The 22,177-nt window shown below is 49.6% G+C and overlaps 1 protein-coding gene across 1 annotated transcript in view; it reads left to right on the forward strand.

Moving 5' to 3' along the window:
- Positions 1-21,246, forward strand: part of LOC134066211 (CD166 antigen homolog A-like) — a 28,714-nt gene extending 7,468 nt beyond the window's left edge. The window contains exons 2-15 of the mRNA XM_062521460.1: positions 9,966-10,072; positions 10,387-10,606; positions 10,960-11,024; positions 12,424-12,511; positions 12,685-12,849; positions 13,021-13,145; positions 13,351-13,483; positions 14,364-14,476; positions 14,944-15,070; positions 15,460-15,584; positions 16,782-16,914; positions 18,180-18,233; positions 18,719-18,833; positions 19,217-21,246. Of these exons, the coding sequence (XP_062377444.1) occupies positions 9,966-10,072; positions 10,387-10,606; positions 10,960-11,024; positions 12,424-12,511; positions 12,685-12,849; positions 13,021-13,145; positions 13,351-13,483; positions 14,364-14,476; positions 14,944-15,070; positions 15,460-15,584; positions 16,782-16,914; positions 18,180-18,233; positions 18,719-18,833; positions 19,217-19,307 (1,661 nt within the window). The 3' untranslated portion in view covers positions 19,308-21,246. The remainder of the gene's footprint in view (positions 1-9,965; positions 10,073-10,386; positions 10,607-10,959; positions 11,025-12,423; positions 12,512-12,684; positions 12,850-13,020; positions 13,146-13,350; positions 13,484-14,363; positions 14,477-14,943; positions 15,071-15,459; positions 15,585-16,781; positions 16,915-18,179; positions 18,234-18,718; positions 18,834-19,216) is intronic.
- Positions 21,247-22,177: the final 931 nt, after the last annotated feature.

A 22,177-nucleotide genomic window follows, 5' to 3' on the forward strand; every position in this document is an offset into this window, starting at 1 on the left:
TTTTTTTTTTTAAAAAAAAGGCTTTTGCCAGTGGTGTGTGTGTGTCTGTCTGTGTGTGTGTCTGCACCGCATGAAGGGTTTGTCCTCTGAAGTGTCAGGGTCTCACAGGTGACCCCTGACCCCAACCACCACATCCCCTTAGTATCTCCCAGTGCCAGTCAACACACACACACACACACACACACACTGAGCCTGGGATCAGTTTGGTTTTTGAATTACCTGAGATTTGTTACGCGTGTGTGTGTGTGTGTGTGTGTGTATGTGTGTGTGTCTGTGTGTGTGAGAGAGAGACAGAGTGTGTGTGTATGAGCAGAGCCCCTGGTGCTGTGTGCCTGCCTGGCATGTGGCTCCAGCTGTGTGTGTGTGTGTGTGTGTGTGTGTGTGTGTGTGTGTGTGTGTGTGTGTGTGCAGCGTTCTCTTTATCAACCACTCCTCAGACCCCTGACGGCTTCTCACTCCACTCACCAGTGATCCCTGACCCCAGAGGTCACGCTCTGGCAGCCCAATCCCTCACCTCTGTGTGTCGGAGGACTGCTCTGTGTTCTCTCTGAAGCCAGATTACGGAAGACCACCACCCCCCGCCAACACACACACACACACACACACACACACACACTTCCCCCCCGCCACAATTCTGCATGCCAAAACAGGCCTGGTGCAGCAAAGCCACTCTGCAAGACACACACACACACACACAAACACACACACGCACGCACACATATCCCCCTTATCTCTCAGCATGGCTCTCCGTTTGAGTCTCACCTCTCTCTTTCTTTCTCTTGCGTTTTCTCTCTCTCTCTCTTTCTTCTTTCTTTCTTTCATTCATTCTCTCTCATTCTCTGTGTTCTACCAGAGTGCTCCTTGAGGAGTGATCGGCATTTGTGTGTGTGCGTGTGTGCATGTGTGTGTGTGTTGTGGTCTCGATTGTCACACGTATGCTCGATAATGTACACTCTGTCCTATGAAACTGTCCCACTTTCAGTATGATGTCATGTACCTGTGGTTTGTTATTAACCTGCAGTGCGAGAATTTCTGTGCTTTACTGTGTGTGTGTGTGTGTGTGTGTGTGTGTGTGTCTTGCAGGGTAGTTGCAGTTGCTAGGTTATAAAGGAGTGTGTATGAGAGTCAAGAGTTTTCCCGACTCTTCTAATCCACGCTGTGTGTGTATTCTCATGATTTCAAGGGTGTGTTCCCTGAGTGTGTGTGTGTGTGTGTGTGTGTTCCGTACGCAGCAGATCACCACAGTCTCACCTGAGCAATATCCAGTGTTAACCTGAGAAACACTCTTCCGTGAGTGGATATTTTGTGCTACCTGAGAGACAATCCAGGTTCTCTCACATGAAAGGCCGTCGTTCAGACCGCATCCAGCTGAGCGAGGCAGCTTTGATGCAGAGCTGTGGTGAGGCTGTGTGTGTGTGTGTGTGTGTGTGTGTGTGTGTGTGTGTGATCCTGTTGAAAAACATATTGATTGGCCTCTAAAAAGCAGCACACATTGGATATACAGACAGGTCTTTTTAGAAGCAACGTACAGCTCACACAGCGGCACTGGATATCAAAAAAAATAACAGGGACGTCATTATTCCGGCAGGAAACGGTATCGATCGAGTCGCTGCGGAATAATGACAGACGCTGGAGGAGTGTGTGTGTGTGTGTGTGTGTGTGTGTGTGTGTGTGTGTGTGTGTGTGTGTGTGTATCCGGGCCCTCCGTGTTTGCTTAGCTGTTTGTTTGCTTTGATAACACAGACCCCTGGCCCAGGGGCAGATATCTGCCCCTTCATCTTCTCCACCCTCAGATACTCCTACTCCGGGCAGCTGCAGGGGGGCAGTTTTGGGGAGGGGTCCCAGCCGCCCCAGGCTGGTGTGTGTGTCTGTGTGTGTGTGTGTGTGTGTGGCTGGCTGGGGGGCCTCCATGTTTTGGCTTTCAGGCGGAAGGTTATACCTGTAGGTGGAGACTCGCCAGGTGTGGGTGTGTGTGTGTGTGTAAGAGCTCTGCCTGTGAAGGGAGATGAAAGGTAAGGGGTGTGTGTGTGTTTGTGTGTGTGTGTGAGGGACCCTGTGTGTGAGAGATAGATGGGTGTGTGTGGGATGGAGTGGGGGGGGGGGGGGGTGGTTAGGGTCTGAGATGATAGGTGAGGTGTGTGTGTATGTGTGTGTGAGAGAGAAAGAGTTCAAGGAGCTCTGTGTGCAAAAAGAGAGGAGATGAGAGGTGAGGTGTGTGTGTGTGTGTGTGTGTGTGTGTGTGTGTGTGTGTGTGTGTTTGAGGAGCTCTGTGTTTGAGAGGAGATGAGATGAGAGGTGAGGTGTGTGTGTGTGTGTGTGTGTGTGTGTGTGTGTTTGTTTCAGGAGCTCTGTGTATGAGAAGAGTGGAGATGAGAGGTGAAGTGTGTGTGTGTGTGTGTGTGTGTGTGTGTGTTTGAGGAGCTCTGTGTGTGAGAGGAGAGGACAGAAGAGATGGTGTGTGTGTATGTCTCTCTGTTGTGTGTGAGAGAAAGAAGAGAGTAATTGAGGGGTGAAGAGCTGGAGAGGTGTCCACCTTGCACCAGCTGAATAGCTGTGCAGAGTGTGTGTGTGTGTGTGTGTGTGTGTGTGTGTGTGTGTGTGTGTGTGTGTGTGTGTGTGTGTGTGTGTGTTCGTGTGTGTGTGTGTGTGTGTGTGTGTGTGTGTGTGTGTGTGTGTGTGTGTGTGTGTTCTGAAGAGCTGAGCTGGCCGGCAGCTTTGATGTCAAGAATGCCATCTTCAAAAGAGTGCTGCAGCGATAGAGATGGCCTCTGAAGCCTAACCGTGTGTGTTACTGATGATTTTTGGAGAGACGTTAGGATCCCCCCCCCCCCCCCCCTCCACACACACACACACACACACACACATGTCTCTGCTGGTCTGCCTGTGGAGTGCACTACTCTCTAATGTATTGGAACTCTCTGTGTCTTTGCCAGAGATCAGAGCAGCATGCATGCTGTAATGTATTTAACTCAGTGAGATCAGAGCACGCTGTGATATATACACGGTGTGTTTCTGAACTCATGCAGTCACTGCGGTGGAGGGCAGCAGACGCTTACAGTAAAGAGAAGCGAGCGGCTCATGCTGTTCTGTGAGGATGAGCTCATCCTCTTCTGGCGGGGCAGGTGCTCAACGTGACGCATCGTCGTCTTTTATTGGCGAGATGAGCGAGCGAGGTCCTGGCGGCGGCGGCGGCGGCGTTATGGAGGTGATGTATGCCCGAGAGTGAGATCAGCCGAAGGAAGAGGTCACCGGTAGCCAATGAGAAGGATGACCGCCTGTGCTGCTTTAACTGAATCACTTAAGAGCGATTGGGCGCGGCTCATAGGTCACATCCTGTGGTTTAATAGAATCATTTAGACTGGCCATCGGTCACATCCCGCCCTGTGGGTGGTTACAGAGGAAGTGTTCGAACGGGTGGTCAGGGCTTTGATAGAAGTGGTCAGATTTGACTGCTGTTAAGGTTGTCTGTGCAGCGGAGTTGTTCAGATTTGGGTCCTGGATCTGGTTCATATGGTGTTCTGTGTAGTTTTAAGATGGAAGGGTGGGGGGTGGAGTGTTCATATTGATTCTTTATAGTTTAAGATGGAGGGGGGTGTTCGTATGGATTCTGTACAGTTAAAGATGGGGGGTGGAGTGTTCATATGGATTCTTTATAGTTTAAGAGGGGGGGAGTGTTCGTATGGATTCTGTACAGTTAAAGATGGGGGGGTAGGGTGTTCATATGGGCTCTGTACAGGGGGGTGGAGTGTTGATATGGATTCTGTACAGGGGGGTGGAGTGACCATATGGATTCTGTATAGTGTAAGTAGATGAGATGAGAGTGTAAGGAGGAGCTCCAGGCGGTGGCTGGCGGCTGCGTGATGCTGTTGGTGGTCCAGTAGAGTGGACTAATGCTGGCGGTAATGGCCTCGTGATAAAACAGCAGTGCCATAATGGAGCTACTGGGAGAGGGGGTCATGGGTCTCTGTGTGTGTGTGTGTGTGTGTGCACGTGCTCTTATGTGTGTGTGTGTGGGGGGGGGGGGGTCCATCATCATGTCTGTGGCTAAGACGTGATCGTGGTCCCCCGGGCCCTCTCCCCTCCCCACTCCCCTCATGGCGGATCCATAATTCAGGCCTTAATGGCTGTCATGTCTGAGTGCTCTTACCTCACGGCTCCAACGCACCGCTTTTGTTTGAAGAGCGGCTCCAGCAACGCTTAACGCAAAAGCCCCGGCTAATTTATGGCGGTCTTCAGGACCCCCTAATGGGGGGAGTGTGTGTGTGTGCGTGTGCGTTATGCTTAAATGGTAGGAGGGTGTGTGTGTCAGGGTTAAATGATAGGAAGTGAGTGTGTGTGTGTGTGTGTGTGTGTGTGTGTGCTGGCACCCAGTCTGAGGTAGCAGGCTGTGTGTGTGTGTGTTTGTGTGTATGCTGACACCCAGTCTGAGGTAGCAGGCTGTGTGTGTGTGTGTGTGTGTGTGTGTGTGTGCTCAGACCCAGTCTGAGTTAGCAGTCTTAGCCCTCAGCAGCACCCAGAGCTGAAGCCTCAGCAGAGCCGACCATGTAATGCACCAGCAGAGCTCTGCAGCCTTGAAAGAGAAATGTGTTTGTTATGATGCCGGAGGAGAGAGACTGGAGGAGTGTTTAAAAAGAGAAACATGGAGCGAAAGAGTGAATGAGAGAAAGGGGAAGAATAGTCCTAGAGAGCTAAATGGATAAAAAAAAGAGAGAGAGTGGGTTTAAAAAGAGGGAAATAAAGAAGAGTGGATTAAAGAGGCGGGGAACTGACAGTGAGAAGAGAGAAGATTCTAGACTCTCGTGTCAGTGGCAGAAACAGATGACTCATCTACAGCATGTAAATAGAGGAGCTGCTCTAGCCTAATAGGCAGGGGATGTTATATATACATACACAAACCGTAAACACACACACACACGCACACACACACACACACACACACACACACACACAGTGTGACACGTTTTGTGGTTTAAGGAGGTTAAAGGACATAGACCTAGAGGTGAATGTTTTTGTGTGTGTGTGTGTTTGAGAGGAGAGGAAAACTTGTACCCTGGAAGGCATTTTTGAGAATGCTCAAGAATGTTTAAAAACTTGTAGCTAGCAGAGTAACAAGCATCTGAAGGTCGCATACATCTGGGCTAAGAGAGAGTGTGTGTGTGTGTGTGTGTGCACGTGCGCGTGCGAGTGTGTCAGTGTGTCCCCTCCCCTCCAAACACAGGCCGCTCGTAGGGCGAGTCTGGGCAGGTTCAGTTATCCACAGGAAGTGTTCTGTCGTCAGGGTGACGGCTCATTCCCTTCGACACCCCTCAGTGTCAAGGAGGTCCTCGGGGGCCCCAGTAAGTGCCCTCAGGGGGGCAGGAGTGAAGCTAAGACACTGCGTGCGCGCATGTGTGTGTGTGTGTGTGTGTGTGTGTGTGTGTGTAGACAGAACTGTTGCTAAAACACAAGGTCATAAGGGTGTGTGTATGTGAGAGCAGGACTGTGGCTGAAACACTAGGCGATAAGTGTGTGTGTGTGCATGCAGAATTGTGGCTGAAACTCTAGGCGGTGTGTGTGTGTGTGTGTGGGACTGTGGCAGAAACACTGGGTTATACGTGTGTGTGTCTATAGGGTGCTTGTCAGTTAGTCTGTCATGCATCTCCGTGGAGATTTTATCACACTGTCTCAGGAAGTAAGTGGCGAGTTTGGAGTTTCAGGTGTATGTTTATGTGGTTGAACCAGTCACACAAGCCAGACTCCTTTGTGTGTGTGTGTGTGTGTGTGTGTTAGTGAGTGGGGGTAGAGTCAGGAGAGGGTCACTGCCCCCCCCCCCCCCCCCATCCCCACAGGTCTTTGTTAGCGTCACACCAACAGGTTTTTACAAAGACGACGGAAGAACCTGTCGTTCAGACGAGACTGACCACTATAGGAGAGAGCTCACCAGCACGACAACAGCCAGCCAAACAACAACAACGACAACACAACAAGCATGCAACAAAACAGAGGGAGGAGGGAGAGAGGGAGTGGATGAAGTGTATGAAGAGTGTTAACGCATGGGGGAGAAGACTGGGTTCATTTATCCATGATGTGAACCCACATCTAGTGTGTGTGCGTGTGTGTGTGTGTGTATGTGTGGACAGAAGAAGATGGACAGAAGTGATCTCAGGGGAACTTGGTGTCAGACAGCATCTTCCTCCCCCCAAACGTGCACACACAGACACACACACACAGACACACACACACACACACACACACACACACACACACACACACACACACACACACACACACACACACACACACACACACACACACACACACACACAGACTCGCATACACATTCACTCACACTCCTACCCCCATCCCCCCTGCATTGCTGTCCGGCGCGTGTAACCGGAGAGCTTCGGTCTTTCTTCCGCATGCATGAAACACAGCCCAGAGAGAGTGTGTGCATGTGTGTGTGTGAGTCTGTCTTTGTGTCTTTGTGTGTGCACAGGGCATAGAGCACACAATGGACGGCAATTTGTTTGTGAGTTTGTTGTGACAGCTTGGCAGCCCAGTTGGATTGCGTTGAACTGCTGAGCTGTGACTGGTCAACGTCTGAGTCCGACAGCACAGACGCAGCCTGTGAAACACACACACACACACACACACACACACACACACACACACACACCGGCAGAATCCTGCTCAGCGTTCACTCAGCAGTGGACGTCTGCTGCCTGTTTGATCAATAATGGCATATTCACAGCACATACTGAGCACTGCACACCAGCAGAGCTCCCTCCAATCACCCTAGCTACCACTCCTTCTCTCTCTCTCTCTCTCTCTCTCCATTTTTTTCTTCTCACTCAGTGTCTGGGAGCTCTTTCTCTCTTTCCCTCTCTCTGAGTCTGGGATAATTCTCTTCATCTCTCTCCATCCCTCTCTCCATCTCTCTCTCCTCCTCTTCTTCTTCTTCTTCTTCTCTCAGTCTCTTGTAGCTCTTTCTCTCTCTCCATCTCTCAGAGTCTATGTCCACTTATCTTTCCTTCTGAGTCTGGGAGAACTCTCCCCATCCTGCTCTCCATCTCTCTCTCTTTCTCTCCCTCTAAGTCTTGAAGAACTCTGTCCATCTCACTCTCTATTCCTCTTTCCATCTCTCTCTTGAGTGTGGGAGCTTTCTCTTTATCCCTTTCTCTACCCCTCTTTCTATCTTTCTCCCCATCCCTTTCTCCATATCCCTCTCTGAGTATGAGAGCTCTCTCTCCATCTCTCTATCTCCACCCTTGTTCATCTCTTTTTCCGAGGTTGGGAGCTTTCTCTCCATCCTTTTCTCTCTATGTCTCTCAGATTCTACGACTTCTTTCGCCACTCTCTCCATCCCTTTTAAAGACTAGAGCGTTCTCCATCTCTCTCTCTCTCTTTCTCCCTCCCGCTCTCTCCATCCCTATTAAAGACTAGAGCTCTCTCTGTCTCTCTCTCTCCATCCCTTTTAGAGACTGGGAGCTCTCTCCACCTCTCTCTCTCTCTCTCTCTCTCTCTCTCTCTCTCTCTCTCTCCCTCCCCCCCCCTCCCCCCCAGTCCTGTGAGGAGAGGGGCTCTGTGGAAGCGTGTTGCTGTTTGCGCTCTAAGCTGCTCCTCTTGTGCCCAATCACTATTCAGCCCACAGCCGCTGGCTTGAGCTGGCAATAAGTTTGGGCTTAGTGTTGAAGTGAGGCAGGGAGGTGCAGGGGCACCGGGGCCTGGGTGGGGCTCGTGATTTCCCCCGGTGATCTGATATCTCCGTTTTCCTGAGATAGGTGGTGATGGGAGGGGGGCGGGTGTTCGGGTCAGGAGGGGTGGATGGCGGGGGGGGGGGGGGGGGGGGGGTTAGTACCTAATCAAAACCAGGGGACTTCACTCACTCTGCTTCCCAGCCATCCGTGGATGTTGCCAGGGCAACACACTTAAAAACAGCCTTGGCCCCCTTATCTGTTTTTCTTTGTACAAGCGAACCGGAAAAAAAGGGGAAAAAAATCTCCCGGACAATAGAGTCTAACCAGGAAGGCTTTGGGCCGTGTCGTTCTGTCCTCGATGACTTCCCGCCGCCCGTGTCACCGGAACCGCACCTCGTAGGCAGAACGCACAGTTTGTCCTTCTGGAAGCTGTGAAAAGATCACACGTCACCCAGCCAGACCAGGGCCAGATCAGAGCCGAATACGTTCTAAAGTCGTTCAAGGTGACACCAGGCAGGTCCTGAGTCGCGGTGTTACCAGACAGTGTTATTGTGTCTCCATCCACTCTGGGCAGAACCGGAGTTCTATTCACCACACGCCGGAGACTGTGGAGACACCTTCTGTTTTCGCTATCAAAAAGCTCCGGGCTCTCAGACAAATGGATGGGCTGTCTGCTCTTGAGTCTGAATGAGAGGCTTCTTTCAGAAGGGGCATATGGCTGAAGGCCAGGTCTGGAAAAGCTCTCCGCGAAGCCCCTGACGTCTGCGTGCAGTGCGGCCTGGACTGCCCTAGCGGCCCGGAATGTAGTTGTGAGCGGACACGCATTAGGCAGTGAGCGGAGCATCAGTCACAGGGATGTAGGATAGCTTATCTGGGGGGGAATTAGCTCTCCTGATGCACAGCCTGTTTATCATCAGGGATCACTGGTAGGAATGCTAACAGCAGCAGCAGGGAGGCTGCCAAGATGTGTTTGTTATGTTATAGCTGTGTGTGTGTGTGTGTGTGTGTGTGTGTGTGTGTGTGTGTGTGTATGTGTGTGTGTGTGTGTGTGTGTGTGTGTGTGTGTGTGTGTGTGTGTGTGTGTCTGTTAACCTGGTGTTTGTATTGGGAATTGTGTGTGTGTGTGTGTGTGTGTGTGTGTGTGTGTGTGTGTGTTTGTGCGTGTGGCAGGGTGTGTGTGTTTGGTACCCTGGTGTTTGTATTGGGATTGTGTGTTTGTATGTGTGTGTGAGTGTGTTGGTCGTATGTGTGTGTGTGTGTCTGGTGTCTGGTGTTTGTATTGGGAGTGTGTGTGTGTGTGTATGTGTGTATCCATGGCGTATGTGTGTATAGTATGTGACCAGGTATAAGCAGCGGCAGGAGTGTGTGTGTGTGTGTGTATGTGGCCAGGAGCATAACCAGCGTGTGTGTGTGTGTGTGTGTGTGTGTGTGTGTGTGGAAAGCCTCTGATAAGGCGGCTCTTGAGAGCGCCCCTGTGCCCTGGGCCTCCCCCGTGATGTGCCCCTGCTGCCGCCCCGCTGGCGACGCTCTCAGGCCCCTGAAATACGGCCGGGGGGGCCGGGTCTCTCGCTCACACACACACACACACACACACACACACATCCGCGCGCCAGATAACGCTGAGAATGCCAAACGCCGGAACATGTGCCGACGACGTACTCCGCGTGACATGCCTCGCGCACACACTTCACAGAGGTGCTCGGAAATGTTGTTCACTCTCATAATTCACCGCAGGTGACTCAGAATGCTGTCGGTCCGCAGAAACATGCACTCACACACATACCTCGCTTCCATGGACGCCATGTCGGCACATCACATGGATCACATGGAGCCATACGTCATGTGTACTGGCGTCCCATACATCAGATAAATTGCACTCACACGGACATGGCACTTACATACTTAACATGTAGAACAGAGCCATATACATTCCCTTTACTGCACTCACATTCTTTACGTGGACAGCAGATCCATACCTTACATGGGCGGTGCTTCACTCAAACAGCAGGAACTGAGCCAAAGCGTGTGATTGGCTAATATGTTCAGTAGGGTAAAGTGTGTGTGTGTGTGTGTGTGTGTGTGTGTGTGTGTGTGTGTGTGCCACTGCTACCGATGATTCCACCGCCATCATCCATCCCCATGATATGTCATGAACAAAGTCATCCCTTTGCATGAGTTGTATGAGGTGTTCTACTGTATTCTCGTTGTTGTTGTTTACGGTAGTTGTTGTTGTTGTTTACACATGCTCTAGTCTGACTGACGTCCCTGTGTGAATGTGTTCTCTTCCAGTGTGCGCGACGGAGGACCTCATCAGCCAGTATGGAGAGACCATTCGCATCCCATGCAATCCTAAAGCCTCTGGCACCGGGGAACCCTTTCTTATCAAGTGGAAATACGTAAGCAATGCCTCACTTCACCTCCTCACACTGATGAGGATCTGTCTGTCTACCTACTGACCCACAACTCTGTGTCCAAAAAGGTTGAGAAACGCAATGTAAACTAAAGTGAAATGTAAATAATGTGGTAAAAAGTTGTACTGCTGTCGGTGCTCATAAGTGTGTGTGTGTGTGTGTGTGTGTGTGTGTGTGTGTGTGTGTGTGTCCAAAAACATTGAGAAACGCAATGTAAAGAATGAGGCAAAAAGTTGTACTGCTGTCGGTGCTCATAAGTGTCTGTGTGTGTGTGTGTGTGTGTGTGTGTGTCTTATCAGGAGGATAAGGTGGGTGGCACATCGGGTGATCTGCTGGTGAAGCAGAAGGGAAACAACGCCACCATCACTGCCTCTGATGATTTAAAAGACCGCGTGTCCATCGGCGAGGACGACAGCCTCCTCATCGCTAGCGCGGTCCTCTCCGACCAGAAGACCTACACCTGCATGATGGTGATGCCGACAGACATCTCCGAGCACAGCGTGCAAGTGCTCGTCCACAGTGAGTAGTGCCAAAGATCCTTCATTACTGACAAGATAGAGCAACGTAATGCATCTCTATGGAAGCAAAATTCAAACAGTTCCTGTCTAAAGACGTCATAATGGGAAATCGATCGGCAAGCAGTTAAGTTCAAACGTAACGTCACTTTCTAGGTCTGCTTAAATGGGGATTTCACCCCCCTCCCCTTTGCGAAAACAGAACACGGAAATGGTTGAACGTTTGCGCCTCTCGCTCCGCTTTAACCCTAAGATCTCGTTGTGTTTGAGCCGAGGTATGCCGTCTATGCACCATATATGTGCTGCCTGAGGTTATTAAATATGAAGGCACTTAACAGCCTCTTTTCTCCATCCCAGAATCCCCCGAGGCGGTGGAGCTCACGAACAACCCGGCTGCCGTGGAAACGGGCAAACTGACCACGGTGAGTAGGAGGGAGATGTTGCCCCGACGACCAGCTCTGTCTGTCTAGGTGGAACATAGGTGGGATGGAATGGAATGTGGATTGGGTGGAAGACTGACAGGGCGGGCCAATAGGGAAATTACTGATGCTATTCGTATGTTATATGTGTGTGTGTGTGTGTGTGTTGGTGTGTGTACGTGTACTAGAATGTTATTGGCTGCATTCTTCTGATAGACTTCCTCTCAGAATGACCTCTGTGGCCCAGTGACCCTTGCCTCACTGGTGTTGATTGGATGTGTGTGGCTGTCGTGTGTGTGTGGTGTCGCGCGTATCGACTTCCCGCGGTGGTGCGCGGCGACGCGGGGGCCGCTCGATGCAGGAAGTGGAGTCGTGCGTGGGCTCCAGCCTCGGCCACGTCTCCAGGGGTGATGCTCCGCTCGGGCACCTGGTGGGAGGACGGGTAGCTTGCTGCCGTCACGGCGATGTGCGCGGACGCCTGGAGTGGGACGAGGGTGTGTGTGTGTGGGGGGGTTAAACCAGTGATGCGGGCGGGCGGGCGTCAAGGGGTCAGAGGTTAGGGTGGGCGGACGGCCAGCCGAGAGAGCCTCATTAGAAGGACAGAGAGGCTCTCAGGCAGGGGGTCAGCAGGGCTTCCTGCCGCAGATGAGCGTCCAGACGCCTCTGGTGATTCGACAGCCCAGCTACTCCACTCTGCCAGCCTCTCTCTTTCTCTCTCTCGCTCTCTCTCTCTCTCTTGCGCTTGCTCTCTCGCTCTCTCTTTCTTTCTTGCACTCTCTCTCTCTTTCTCTCTCTTTCTTGCGCTCTCTCTCGCTCTTGCTCTCTCTCGCTCTCTCTTTCTTTCTTGCACTCTCTCTCTCTCTCTCCCTCACTCTATTTCTCTGTGCTCTGCCAGCCTCTCTCTCTGTCTCTCTATCTTGTGTGCTTATTTTGTCTCTTTCTCACGCTCTCTCTCTTTATCTCTCTCTCGCTCTGCTCTGCCAGCCTTTCTCTCTGTTTTGGGCTCTCACTTTCTCTCTCAATCTCTCTCTCTCTCTCTCTGCTCTGCCAGCCTCTCTCTCTGTCTTTGGCTCTCACTTTCTCTCTCTTTCTCTCTCTCGCTCTGACTGTCCACACCACTTCAAATTCAGCGCCTCTCTTTATCTGTCTTTGCAATTCTCGGTTTCTATTAAAGCAGATGTGAGAGTGTCTCACACAAGCATGTGAATTAGGGACCTCGAGTGTGTGTGTGTCTGTGTGTGCGAGCGTGTGCCAGCAGCAAGTTGGTGGTTTTCCACATCATTTGACAGCTTTGAATGGGAACCTAGAAGTGAGCTCAGAACTGGAGCAGTGGGGGAGACAGGCATGACCAATCAATTCGGCATCTTGTTTATTTGCTTGTTTGTTTTTTGCTTGTGCCTAGATTGGAAAATGCAGTGCTGGAGATGCCAATCCTGCAGCCAAGCTCACGTGGTTCAGGAACGAAGAGCCTCTGGAGCAAGATGGCACAGGTTTGTCTGAGAAATGACTGCAATGCCTTTTCATTCCATCACTGGGATTCCCTGCGGAACTCTTTTGTCATACGCAATGTCCTCGTTTGTTTACGCAGACCTGGCCAATACAGCTGATTCTGATACTGATTCTGTGTGTGTGTGTGTGTGTGTGTGTGTGTGTGTGTTCTCAGACATTGTGATCACGGTATCAGAGACCGTAGACCCAGCGACTGGGCTGACCAGCAGCGTGTCCGAGCTGCAGTACTCTGTGGGGAAGGAGGACATGGGGGCGCTGTTTTCCTGTGGGGTGCAGGACTCTGCCCTCAGATCCAAAGCTGTAGACTTCACCATCAACTGTGAGTCCCTCACGCAATCCATACTCCTGGCCCCCTCACACACACACACACATTTACACAAATATAAACACGCAAACACACACTCGCCACTTGGAGTCTGCAAATTACAGTGGAGTGTGTGTGTTTATGTTTGTGTGTATCCTGATTCCTGACCTCTGTATCTCTCCTCAGACCCCACGGAGAAGGTCGTCCTGGAGGTCGTGACCCCTGGGCTCTTGCTGGAGGGTGCTGACGTCACGCTGAGGTGCCGTGCCGACGGAAACCCCCCTCCTATCAGCTACATCTTCTACCTGCAGGTGAGCAGACGCACGCCCCCCGCTGTGTCTCCGTGACGATGGCTGTGGCTTGTGGTTTGGGGCCGCTGCGTAACCGTGACGACAGCGCGTGGGATCCACTCTGGGGGGAACGATGTCGCACGGCGCACCGCCGCTCTCCGTTTACACTTCCTGTCAGCTGTTGCCGAGTAACGCCTCACACACCTGCGCTCTCTTTTTTTCTCAGGGAGAGGAAGTGACTGTGGAGGACAAGGACTCGTACACGCTGGAGGAGGCCACGCGGGACGCGTCGGGAGAGTACAAGTGCTCCCCCAGCGGCAACCCCAGCCTGCTCGCCTCCCACAACATCACCATCCACTGTGAGTCGCGCCTCGCAAGAAAACAGGCGCCCTAATTGAGCTCATTATTTTACTGACTAGCGCTGGATCGGGCCCAAACAGTGGATTTCATTGAGCGCCCCGCCGCCGACACAAATAGGACTGAATCGTAATCAACACGGTGGCGGCGGCGGCAAAGATTGACTCCGTTGTGCGGGGTTATATGGGAAACAATGAAATCCAATGGAATTGAGTGCCGAAAGCGGAATGTGCTGCACTAATGCCGGTGGCTTAAGGCCGGCGCCCACCGGACACGTACGAAAGAAAGAAGGGAAAAAAATTAAAACTCCATTGTTTTTAACGGAGCAAAGCCCACTAGAGACGTCTGCCGCGCGGCAGCCGCTCAGGGTTAGAAAACTGTTCTAAAAATCCTGCGCGTCAAGCCCACACCGCTGAACACCGTGTCCGGTGGGCGCCAGCCTTTATGCAGCGCGCTCTAGAAACGGCCTCTGAGCATAATGCAGGAGCTTCAGTGCGACTCTTAAAACTCTTTTTAACGGGGCGACATGCGCCAACTCATGACTATAGATCACAGTGATTTCTTGAGCATCAGCCTTGGATTTTTTCCCTTGGCAACCATTGCCATTTGTAAGAAAAACATTCACTAAAGTTATCCAGCTTATAGCAAGTAGCTCAGTGATAAAGATGATGTCTTAATCGCACAGTACTGCACCGTAATTCTGCCATTGTTATGCTTTAAACTGTCGCTAGATGTTTTAACCATTTTGATAGGAAAAGTCGTATCTGCTGGTTGAGGTTTGTGTGTGTGTGTGTGAGTGTGTGAGATGTGGCCAGTGTTTTGAGGATGTGTCTCTCTCTCTCTCTCTCTCTCTCTCTCTCTCTCTCTCTATCCCTCCCTCAGATCTGGATGTGACTTTGAGCCCATCTGGGAATCTTGTAAAGGCTGCGGGGGAGACTGTGCCCATCACCCTGGAGAAAGACGCCTCTGGCAAGGTCACTGTGGCCTGGACAAAGGTGTGTGTGTGTGTGTGTGTGTGTGAGATATGTGTGTGTATGTTTGTGTATGAATGGCTGTGCCCTTGATCCTCCCTATCTGTAAGAAGAGTGTGTGTAACATGTCCTCCCTCTCTGATTGTGTGTGTGTGTGTGTGTGTGTGTGTGTGTGTGTGTGTGTGTGTGTGTGTGTGTGTGTGTGTGTGTGTGTAACATGTCCTCCCTCTCTGATTGTGTGTGTGTGTGAGTGTGTGTGTGTGTGTGTGTGTGTGTGTGTGTGTGTGTGTGTGTGTGTAACATGTCCTCCCTCTCTGATTTGTGAGTGTGTGTGTGTGTGTGTGTGTGTGTGTGTGTGTGTGTGTGTGTGAGTGTGTGTGTGTGTGTGTGTGTGTGTGTGTGTGTGTGTGTGTGTGTGTGTGTGTGTGTGTGTGTGTGTGTGTGTGTGTGTGTGTGTGTGTGTGTGTCTAACCTTTTTCCTGTGGTTCCAGAACAATGCCAGTCTGACGGCAGAGCCCCAGTTTGCGCAGCTGAAGTACTCTGACTCTGGGCTGTACGAGTGCAAGGTGTCCATGGGAGAGCTCGTGTCCACACACTCCTTCGAGCTGCTGGTCAAAGGTCAGTCAGTCACACTTCATCTCTCAGCAAAACTAGTGTGTGTGTGTGTGTGTGTGTGTGTGTGTGTGTGTGTCTGAGGTCACAACACAAAAACATTCACCTCTAGGCCTATGTCCTCAAGCCTCCTTAAACCACAAAACATACTGTATGTGACACTTCACAGTGTGTGTGTGTGTGTGTGTGTGTCTGTCTGTCTGTCTGTCTGTCCGTCAGCCTTCACTGGTTGCCTCTTCCTGTGAAAACACAGATTTCACCTTTAGCCCTGGTTGTGGATTGGTACTTGCTGCTGCGCTTGCCATGGTTCTTTATCCTACCTGTCAATGCGAATAAAGAATTAAAGTGCGTGTGTGTGTGTGTGTGTGTGTGTGTGTGTGTGTGTGTGTGTGTAGGAGCACCTGTGATCACCAGCCTGAGGGAGGAGCTGAGCGCTGACGGAGCCCATAAGGTTCTGAGCTGCGAGGCTGAGGGCTTCCCCAAACCCACCGTGGAGTGGAGCGGCATCAACGGCACCAACGTAAGACACACACACACACACACACACACACACACTCTGAGCACTGTGCACACATGCACACACACACACACACACGCATACACATGCACACAAATACCTACACACACTCACACACACACACACACACTCTGAGCACTGTGCACACTTGCACACACACACGCATACACATGCACACAAATACCTACACACACACACACACACAAACACACACACACACACACATACTCTGAGCGTGCATACATGTACATACACAGGCAAATGTGCAAACACACACACACACACACACACATGCACACATACATGCACACATGCGCATGCTCACACACACATACTTTGCATACATTCAAATGTAGCAATCAACAGGCAAGGTTCAAAAGCAAAACACTGACAGCCTACACTTGAGTCAATTTGTAGGCAAATGAGGCAATTTGTGAAGAAGAAACAGCACACAGTTTTACAAAAATCATAATTTGATTAGTTTTAGTTCACCAGTTGACTACAGACTCACTGCTACCATATTCACACAAATCACTCAAACATTCTCTGATTAACAGATACCGACTATACACACACACACACACACACACAGATAGACCAAACAGACACACACACTAATGTCACACACAAAAATCACCACACACATACACTCAGCACATCTAGACACATCGATTTCTCACATACACAGTGTGGGTGTTCTTCAGTGGAGTGCTTGGTGTCGATGCGATGGCATGGGTACATACTGACTGGAGCCACATCGCCCTCTGCTGTTGGCTAAGGGTAGTGTTCCCCATGAAGTGGTGGAGATGTGCATTCACACTAGAGGTGTAAAAGCCTGGCTTCAGAAAGTAAAAGTCCTGCCCCATTTTTGTCCCAACCATTCACTTACTTAGTAGCTGGTTCTAATTAGCACAGCTCCTAAGCCAGGTAGATCAGGTATTCAGTGAAATCAAATCACCCATGTGAAGTGCACAGGTAGAACCAATACATCGCAGGACTTTTATTTTCTGAAGCTGGACTTTTACACCGTTGATAACACACACACACACACACACACACACACACATACATAGACATTACAGAGTTCTGCAATGTGTGAGGAAGATAGGGTGACATGGGGTCCTGAAACCACCAAGATATAGATGCCCTCTAACCTGTGTGTGTGTGTGTGTGTGTGTGTGTGTGTGTGTGTGAGAACAGGTGGAGGAAAGTGACTATGTTGACGGCAAGGTGATACATCAACTGACTGTAGTGCCGAGAGCTAACCTGACAGTCACCTGTATCGTTATGAACGACCTGGGGACGGACAGCAAGACCACTGAGGTGTCGTCCTGTGAGTACCACACACACACACACAAACCCTCTCTCTCTCACTCAAGCAGTCACACACACACACACACACACACACACACACACACTCCCTCTCTCACTCACTCACTCTCACACACAGCCAAGACAGAAAGACCACAGTGGAGTGGTGTCATCCTCTACAATCATAACCCAAACCTTAATACACACACACACACACACCCTCACACACACATTAATGGTGTGATAATTTGTTATGTGTATATGTGTCATCACAAATTCATTCATTGTTATGAAACAATATTCACTCATTGTGGTATTTAAAGGGTACCTACTGAATGGCCTCACTTCTCCTCGACAGCAAAGTAAAGGACAAGGCTTATAAAGTGTTATGAAGTGTTTATGAAGGGTTATGCAGTGTTTATGAAGGCCTTTGAGAGAAGGTCTTTTGGGGATGTACAGGTGTAGGTTTGCCTTGACTATCACTCATGTGCTCATGTGTAGGAACCCTTTAAACATATGGCCACCACTCTCCTCCTTCATAAGCATTAGTTATGTGCTGTGATCACGGGTCGTGTGTGTGTGTGTGTGTGTGTGTGTGTGTGTGTGTGTGTGTGTGTGTGTGTGTGTGTGTGTGTGTGTGTGTGTGTGTGCGCGCACATGCGAGTGTGTGTGTGTGTGTGTGTGTGTGTGTGTGTGAGAGAGAAGTGCCTCTTGCTGCTCTGATCTTTCTGCTGCACACTCTCCTGTTGCGTGCCACCTATTAATAACCTCTGAGCAGTTTACACACCCTCACACAAACTAGCCCTTCACTGACCGTGTGTGTGTGTGTGTGTGAGAGAGAGAGATTCACATACTGTAGATCAGACTGACTCGCTAAGCACGGTGGCATTTGACTAACTCTGCATTAATTACAAGCTAGCGGCTATTGACTGACCTCTCCTGTTGCGCTTGCATGGGGGAGATGCAGCCCAGACATCCTTATCCTCGTAGCTCACTCAGAGAGAGACCCCCCCCCCCGCATGGGTTCCCTTTAGAGCAGGAAGAAGGGTTGCTGAGGGTCTGGTGTCTGGCGGGAAGCTACCTAGAACCTGTGGAGTTCTGACGTTCTTGGCCAGAGTACTAGGAGTTCTAGCCTGTCTGAGAGGAGGCTAGCCATGTAGGGTTCTCAGGAGCACACTTGAGCTCTTTTGCTGGTTGCAATGTAGTAGTGGATGGAGGACAGTGTGTGTTCAAACTCCCAGGTTGACCTGTGGCTTTGAGTTAATGTCATTTTATATTTGATTTCAGTATCAGTGGTCAGTCACAATGATGACACAGAGATGAAAAGAATGGACAAACAAGGTAAGTCATCTTGGCTATATGAAATTAGCTCTTATTCCAGTAACCCCCCAAACTCCTGTAGACTCGTAGTGACAGGCCCCACATGGTCACACACTGAGAGTGTATGTGTGTGTGTGTGTGTGTGTGTATATGTGTGTGTGTGTGTTACTGCGTGCCCAGGAGATGATATGTTGACTGTAGCTGTGTGTGTGTGTGTGTGTGTGTGTGTGTGTGTGTGTGTGTGTGTGTGTGTGTGTGTGTGTGTGTGTGTGTGTGTGTGTGTGTGTGTGTGTGTGTGTGTGTGTGTGTGTGTGTGTGGTGAAGTACTGTGATGACCGTGGGACTCTCTGACGTGTCGTTCCCGCCTGAATGTCTCTATCCCAAACACCCCACTCCCATCCTCCTCACCTCACTGTCCTGTCCGTCTCTGGGTGTGTGTGTGTCCGTCTCTCTGTCCGCCCCATGCGGGTCTTATCTGACGTATGACCCTCCTGTGCGTTCCACAGACCAGACGGAGGAGTCTGGTGACCAGGCCAAGCTGGCCGTAGGGATCGTCGTTGGCCTCATCCTCGCCACGCTGGCCGTGGGCCTGGGCTACTGGTTTTACATCAAGAAGTCAAAGTAAGCCTACATGCGTGCACACACACACACACCACACACACCACACACACACACACACACACACACACACACACACACACACGTAGTACCTTATCACGTCTCACACATACACGGTGAAATGTGCCATTACTGAGCTGATATTATAATTGTGTGATGCAATAATAGTAAGAAGGATGCTGATACAGAGAGGAGGGTTTTGGTCAGAAACTCCCTAAGGCTATTTGGATATGATTTTTAAAATCTACTTAATATGATTAATAGCCTAAATAAATATGTATACATTAGAAACTTTGTGACATGAGGAGCATGTGAGGGACTGCACCGTGTCTGTAGAAGATAACTGACACTTTGTGTGTGTGTGTGTGTGTGTGTGTCCGTTTTAGACAAGGCAGCTGGAAGACGGGGGAGAAGGAGACTGGCGACACGGAGGAGAGCAAGAAGCTGGAGGAGGCTCCCCAGAAGGCCGAGGTGTAGACGGAGCGACCATGTGCACACGCAGACACTGAATGTGAATCGGAGTTGCGGAGTTGTGACTGCGTGTCTGATGTTGCCACGTGTTCTGTAGTTAGTTGTGAAAGCCACTCTGTTCTGGCAGAGGCCCATGTACCCTCCCTTCCTCCATCTCCCCTTCGCCCGTCCTGTAGATGCCCTCAAATATGCCCCAAATACCCAACATCACCCCCCCCCTCCATCCCCCATCCTTGAATCTGCCCCTGAAGTTCACAAGTGGTTTTGTTTTCCTTCACTTTAAGGACCAAGTAAATTAAAATAAATAAGAAAAAATAATTAATTAATAAATAACATGGTAAAATAAGTTAATTCTGTGTTAGCTTTTGGTCTGCTGATTAGCTAGGTTATGTTCCTGTAGCTCCTAGCCCCTGTGCTCATTACATCGGGGGCTGATGATAGTCCCTTACACCGAACAGATGTCTCAGATCACCACTTGTGCTGATGGAAAATGTAAAATATGTTTAGAGCTTGCTTAAAAAATCTCACCTGATGTCAAAGAGAGATGTGATTTAGCAGTTTTTGTTTTTGTTTGTGATTGTGAAGCCTCACTCTTACTGGCTGATGGGGTAAGAGAGCTAAGCAGGAGGGGGTGAGAGAACACTGCCTTGAGGGCAAGGCCAGGGGGCAGCAGGCTCCAGAGCCCTACCGATCCACTTTTAATTTGATCCCGATCCACACCTGTTCTGGAGTGGATGCGGTTTTGATCTGGTCTGTAACTGGTCCGACCTGCTCTAATATAGTCCTAGTCTGGAGGGGATCTACTGATCTGACCCACTCTAATATAGTCCTAGTCTGGAGGGGATCTACTGATCTGACCCACTCTAATCTAGTCCTAGTTTGGAAGGGATCTACTGATCTGACCCACTCTAATCTAGTCCTATGATGGAGGGGATCTGGTCCAACCTGCTCTGCAATCATCTGCTCTCTGACAAACCTGTGGAGGTTCTCTCCCCCTACCTGCTGATCTTCGGTGTGTGTTACTTTAGTTGCTGTAGGTGAGGGTCCATCACAGATACACACACACACACACACACACCAGATAGAGTAGAATTGGCCTTACAGAAGGTGCCATTAGCGAAGAGAAATGTATGATGAAGCCTATCAGCGTGGGATGTTACATGGTGTCTCTCTAGCATTTTTGTTTTAGTGTCATTTTTGTGTTTGTTTATTTGTTTCCAATGCTGCACTGTGTATATGTATCAGACTGTGGTTATCTCTCTGGGAAGTCACGGCAGTGTGTGCAGAGTTGTCATCATCATCATCATCATGTGTGTTTAAATGGCCTCCAGCCCAGAGCTTGGCTATCTCTGGCCCACACTCGGCTCACCTCTGGCACAGAGTCAGCTGTGCTCTGGGGCGGGGGCAGGGGGAGGGGGGGTCCAGCTTGTCTGCGACAATGAGAAGTCCAGCACGCCTCATCATTTTCATGATCACTTAGGAGCGTTTCCTTACGTGTAAATACAGCAGACACTTTTCTATGTTTTTCTCTGTTTTTTTTGTGCTCTATTTATATTGTTCAGGTTAAACGCTGTTTGTGTGAGGCAGGTTTTTGTTAGCTAGGATCATTAATCAATCAGTTGTCTCTGAAACACGATACCTCCACAAACATTCAGAAGTACAGGACAACTGAAGGTTCTTACTTGCAGGCATGCAGAGCATGGGACGTTAAATTTGCTAGGTTTCGTGTCCCACACCTTAGTTGCAGAATCCACTGATGGAAAAAAACATGTTCTACTTCATCAACTCATTTCCTGTTGTAGCTTTACCTATTTGCATTGAAAAACAGATTGGCAGAAAAACCAAAGACAGTGAATGAGTCCATGCAAGTACTGTAAATACTGACTATTGTTTTTGTACTTTTGTTTAAAATAAAGTGTACATTTCGAGGAAAAAATGCTCCATACACTCACTTGTCTTGTGTTTTTTTGTTTTTTAATATTCAGAATACATTGAGATCACTCAATGCATTCAACAAATGCTGTCTCAGCATTAAAACCGTTCTCATGTAAGGTAAATGACTTTGTCTGAATCAATCAGAAGACATGTTAGGCTTAGTTGCATGTGGCCTTCTATGAATGTGCAGTACTCCCATCGGGTCCTTTTTCCGCTTTGGGGACATCATGTGAGGTGTGTTTCTGCCACCTAGTGGCCAGTTGAGTGTAGGTCTGAACTCACTAAGACTGCCTTTGTGCTCTGTAAAAATGCCACCATGTCCTGTGATTAGTGAGATGGGAACATCATGTGTGTCCACAGTGTATGATCATGTGCTTACACATGCACTGAACATGCATACAAGCCTTTTTATTTATGTTTCCCCTTAGGGGTGATGCCAGAGAGAGATTGTGTATCTTGTGTCTTTGAAACATGTCCCATCGTTCATCAGTCGTCTCAGCCTTCAGGGTGCTCTCTGGCACTCTACACAATCTTAAGGTCCTTCACATTCTCTACACTCATATATGAGCGCACTAGTATCCCCTGATCAACGAGGCTCTTAGAAATAAGCATGAATTGGACAGCTATAGAAACAGCAATAACATATTTGCTTTAGTTTTGTATACAGTGCCTATAAAAAGTATTTATCCCTCTTGGATATTTCCACTTTTACTCATTTTATATATGGAATCTTGATCAATTTAAATTGATGTTTTGTTTTTTTAATGTACAAAAATCCCCTCTTTAATGTCAAAGCGAAAGCAGATTTCTACAAAGTAATGTTAATTGATTGTGATTGTATAAAGACTCACTCCCTTCAAGTCAGCACTGAGTAGAAGTAGACCTTTGGCCAAAGCATGGTGTCTGCATGGACAGGTCTCAATTAGGCTTGCACATCTGGA

The sequence above is a fragment of the Sardina pilchardus genome, chromosome 19, assembly GCF_963854185.1.
Source record: "Sardina pilchardus chromosome 19, fSarPil1.1, whole genome shotgun sequence".
Lineage (NCBI taxonomy): Eukaryota > Metazoa > Chordata > Actinopteri > Clupeiformes > Clupeidae > Sardina > Sardina pilchardus.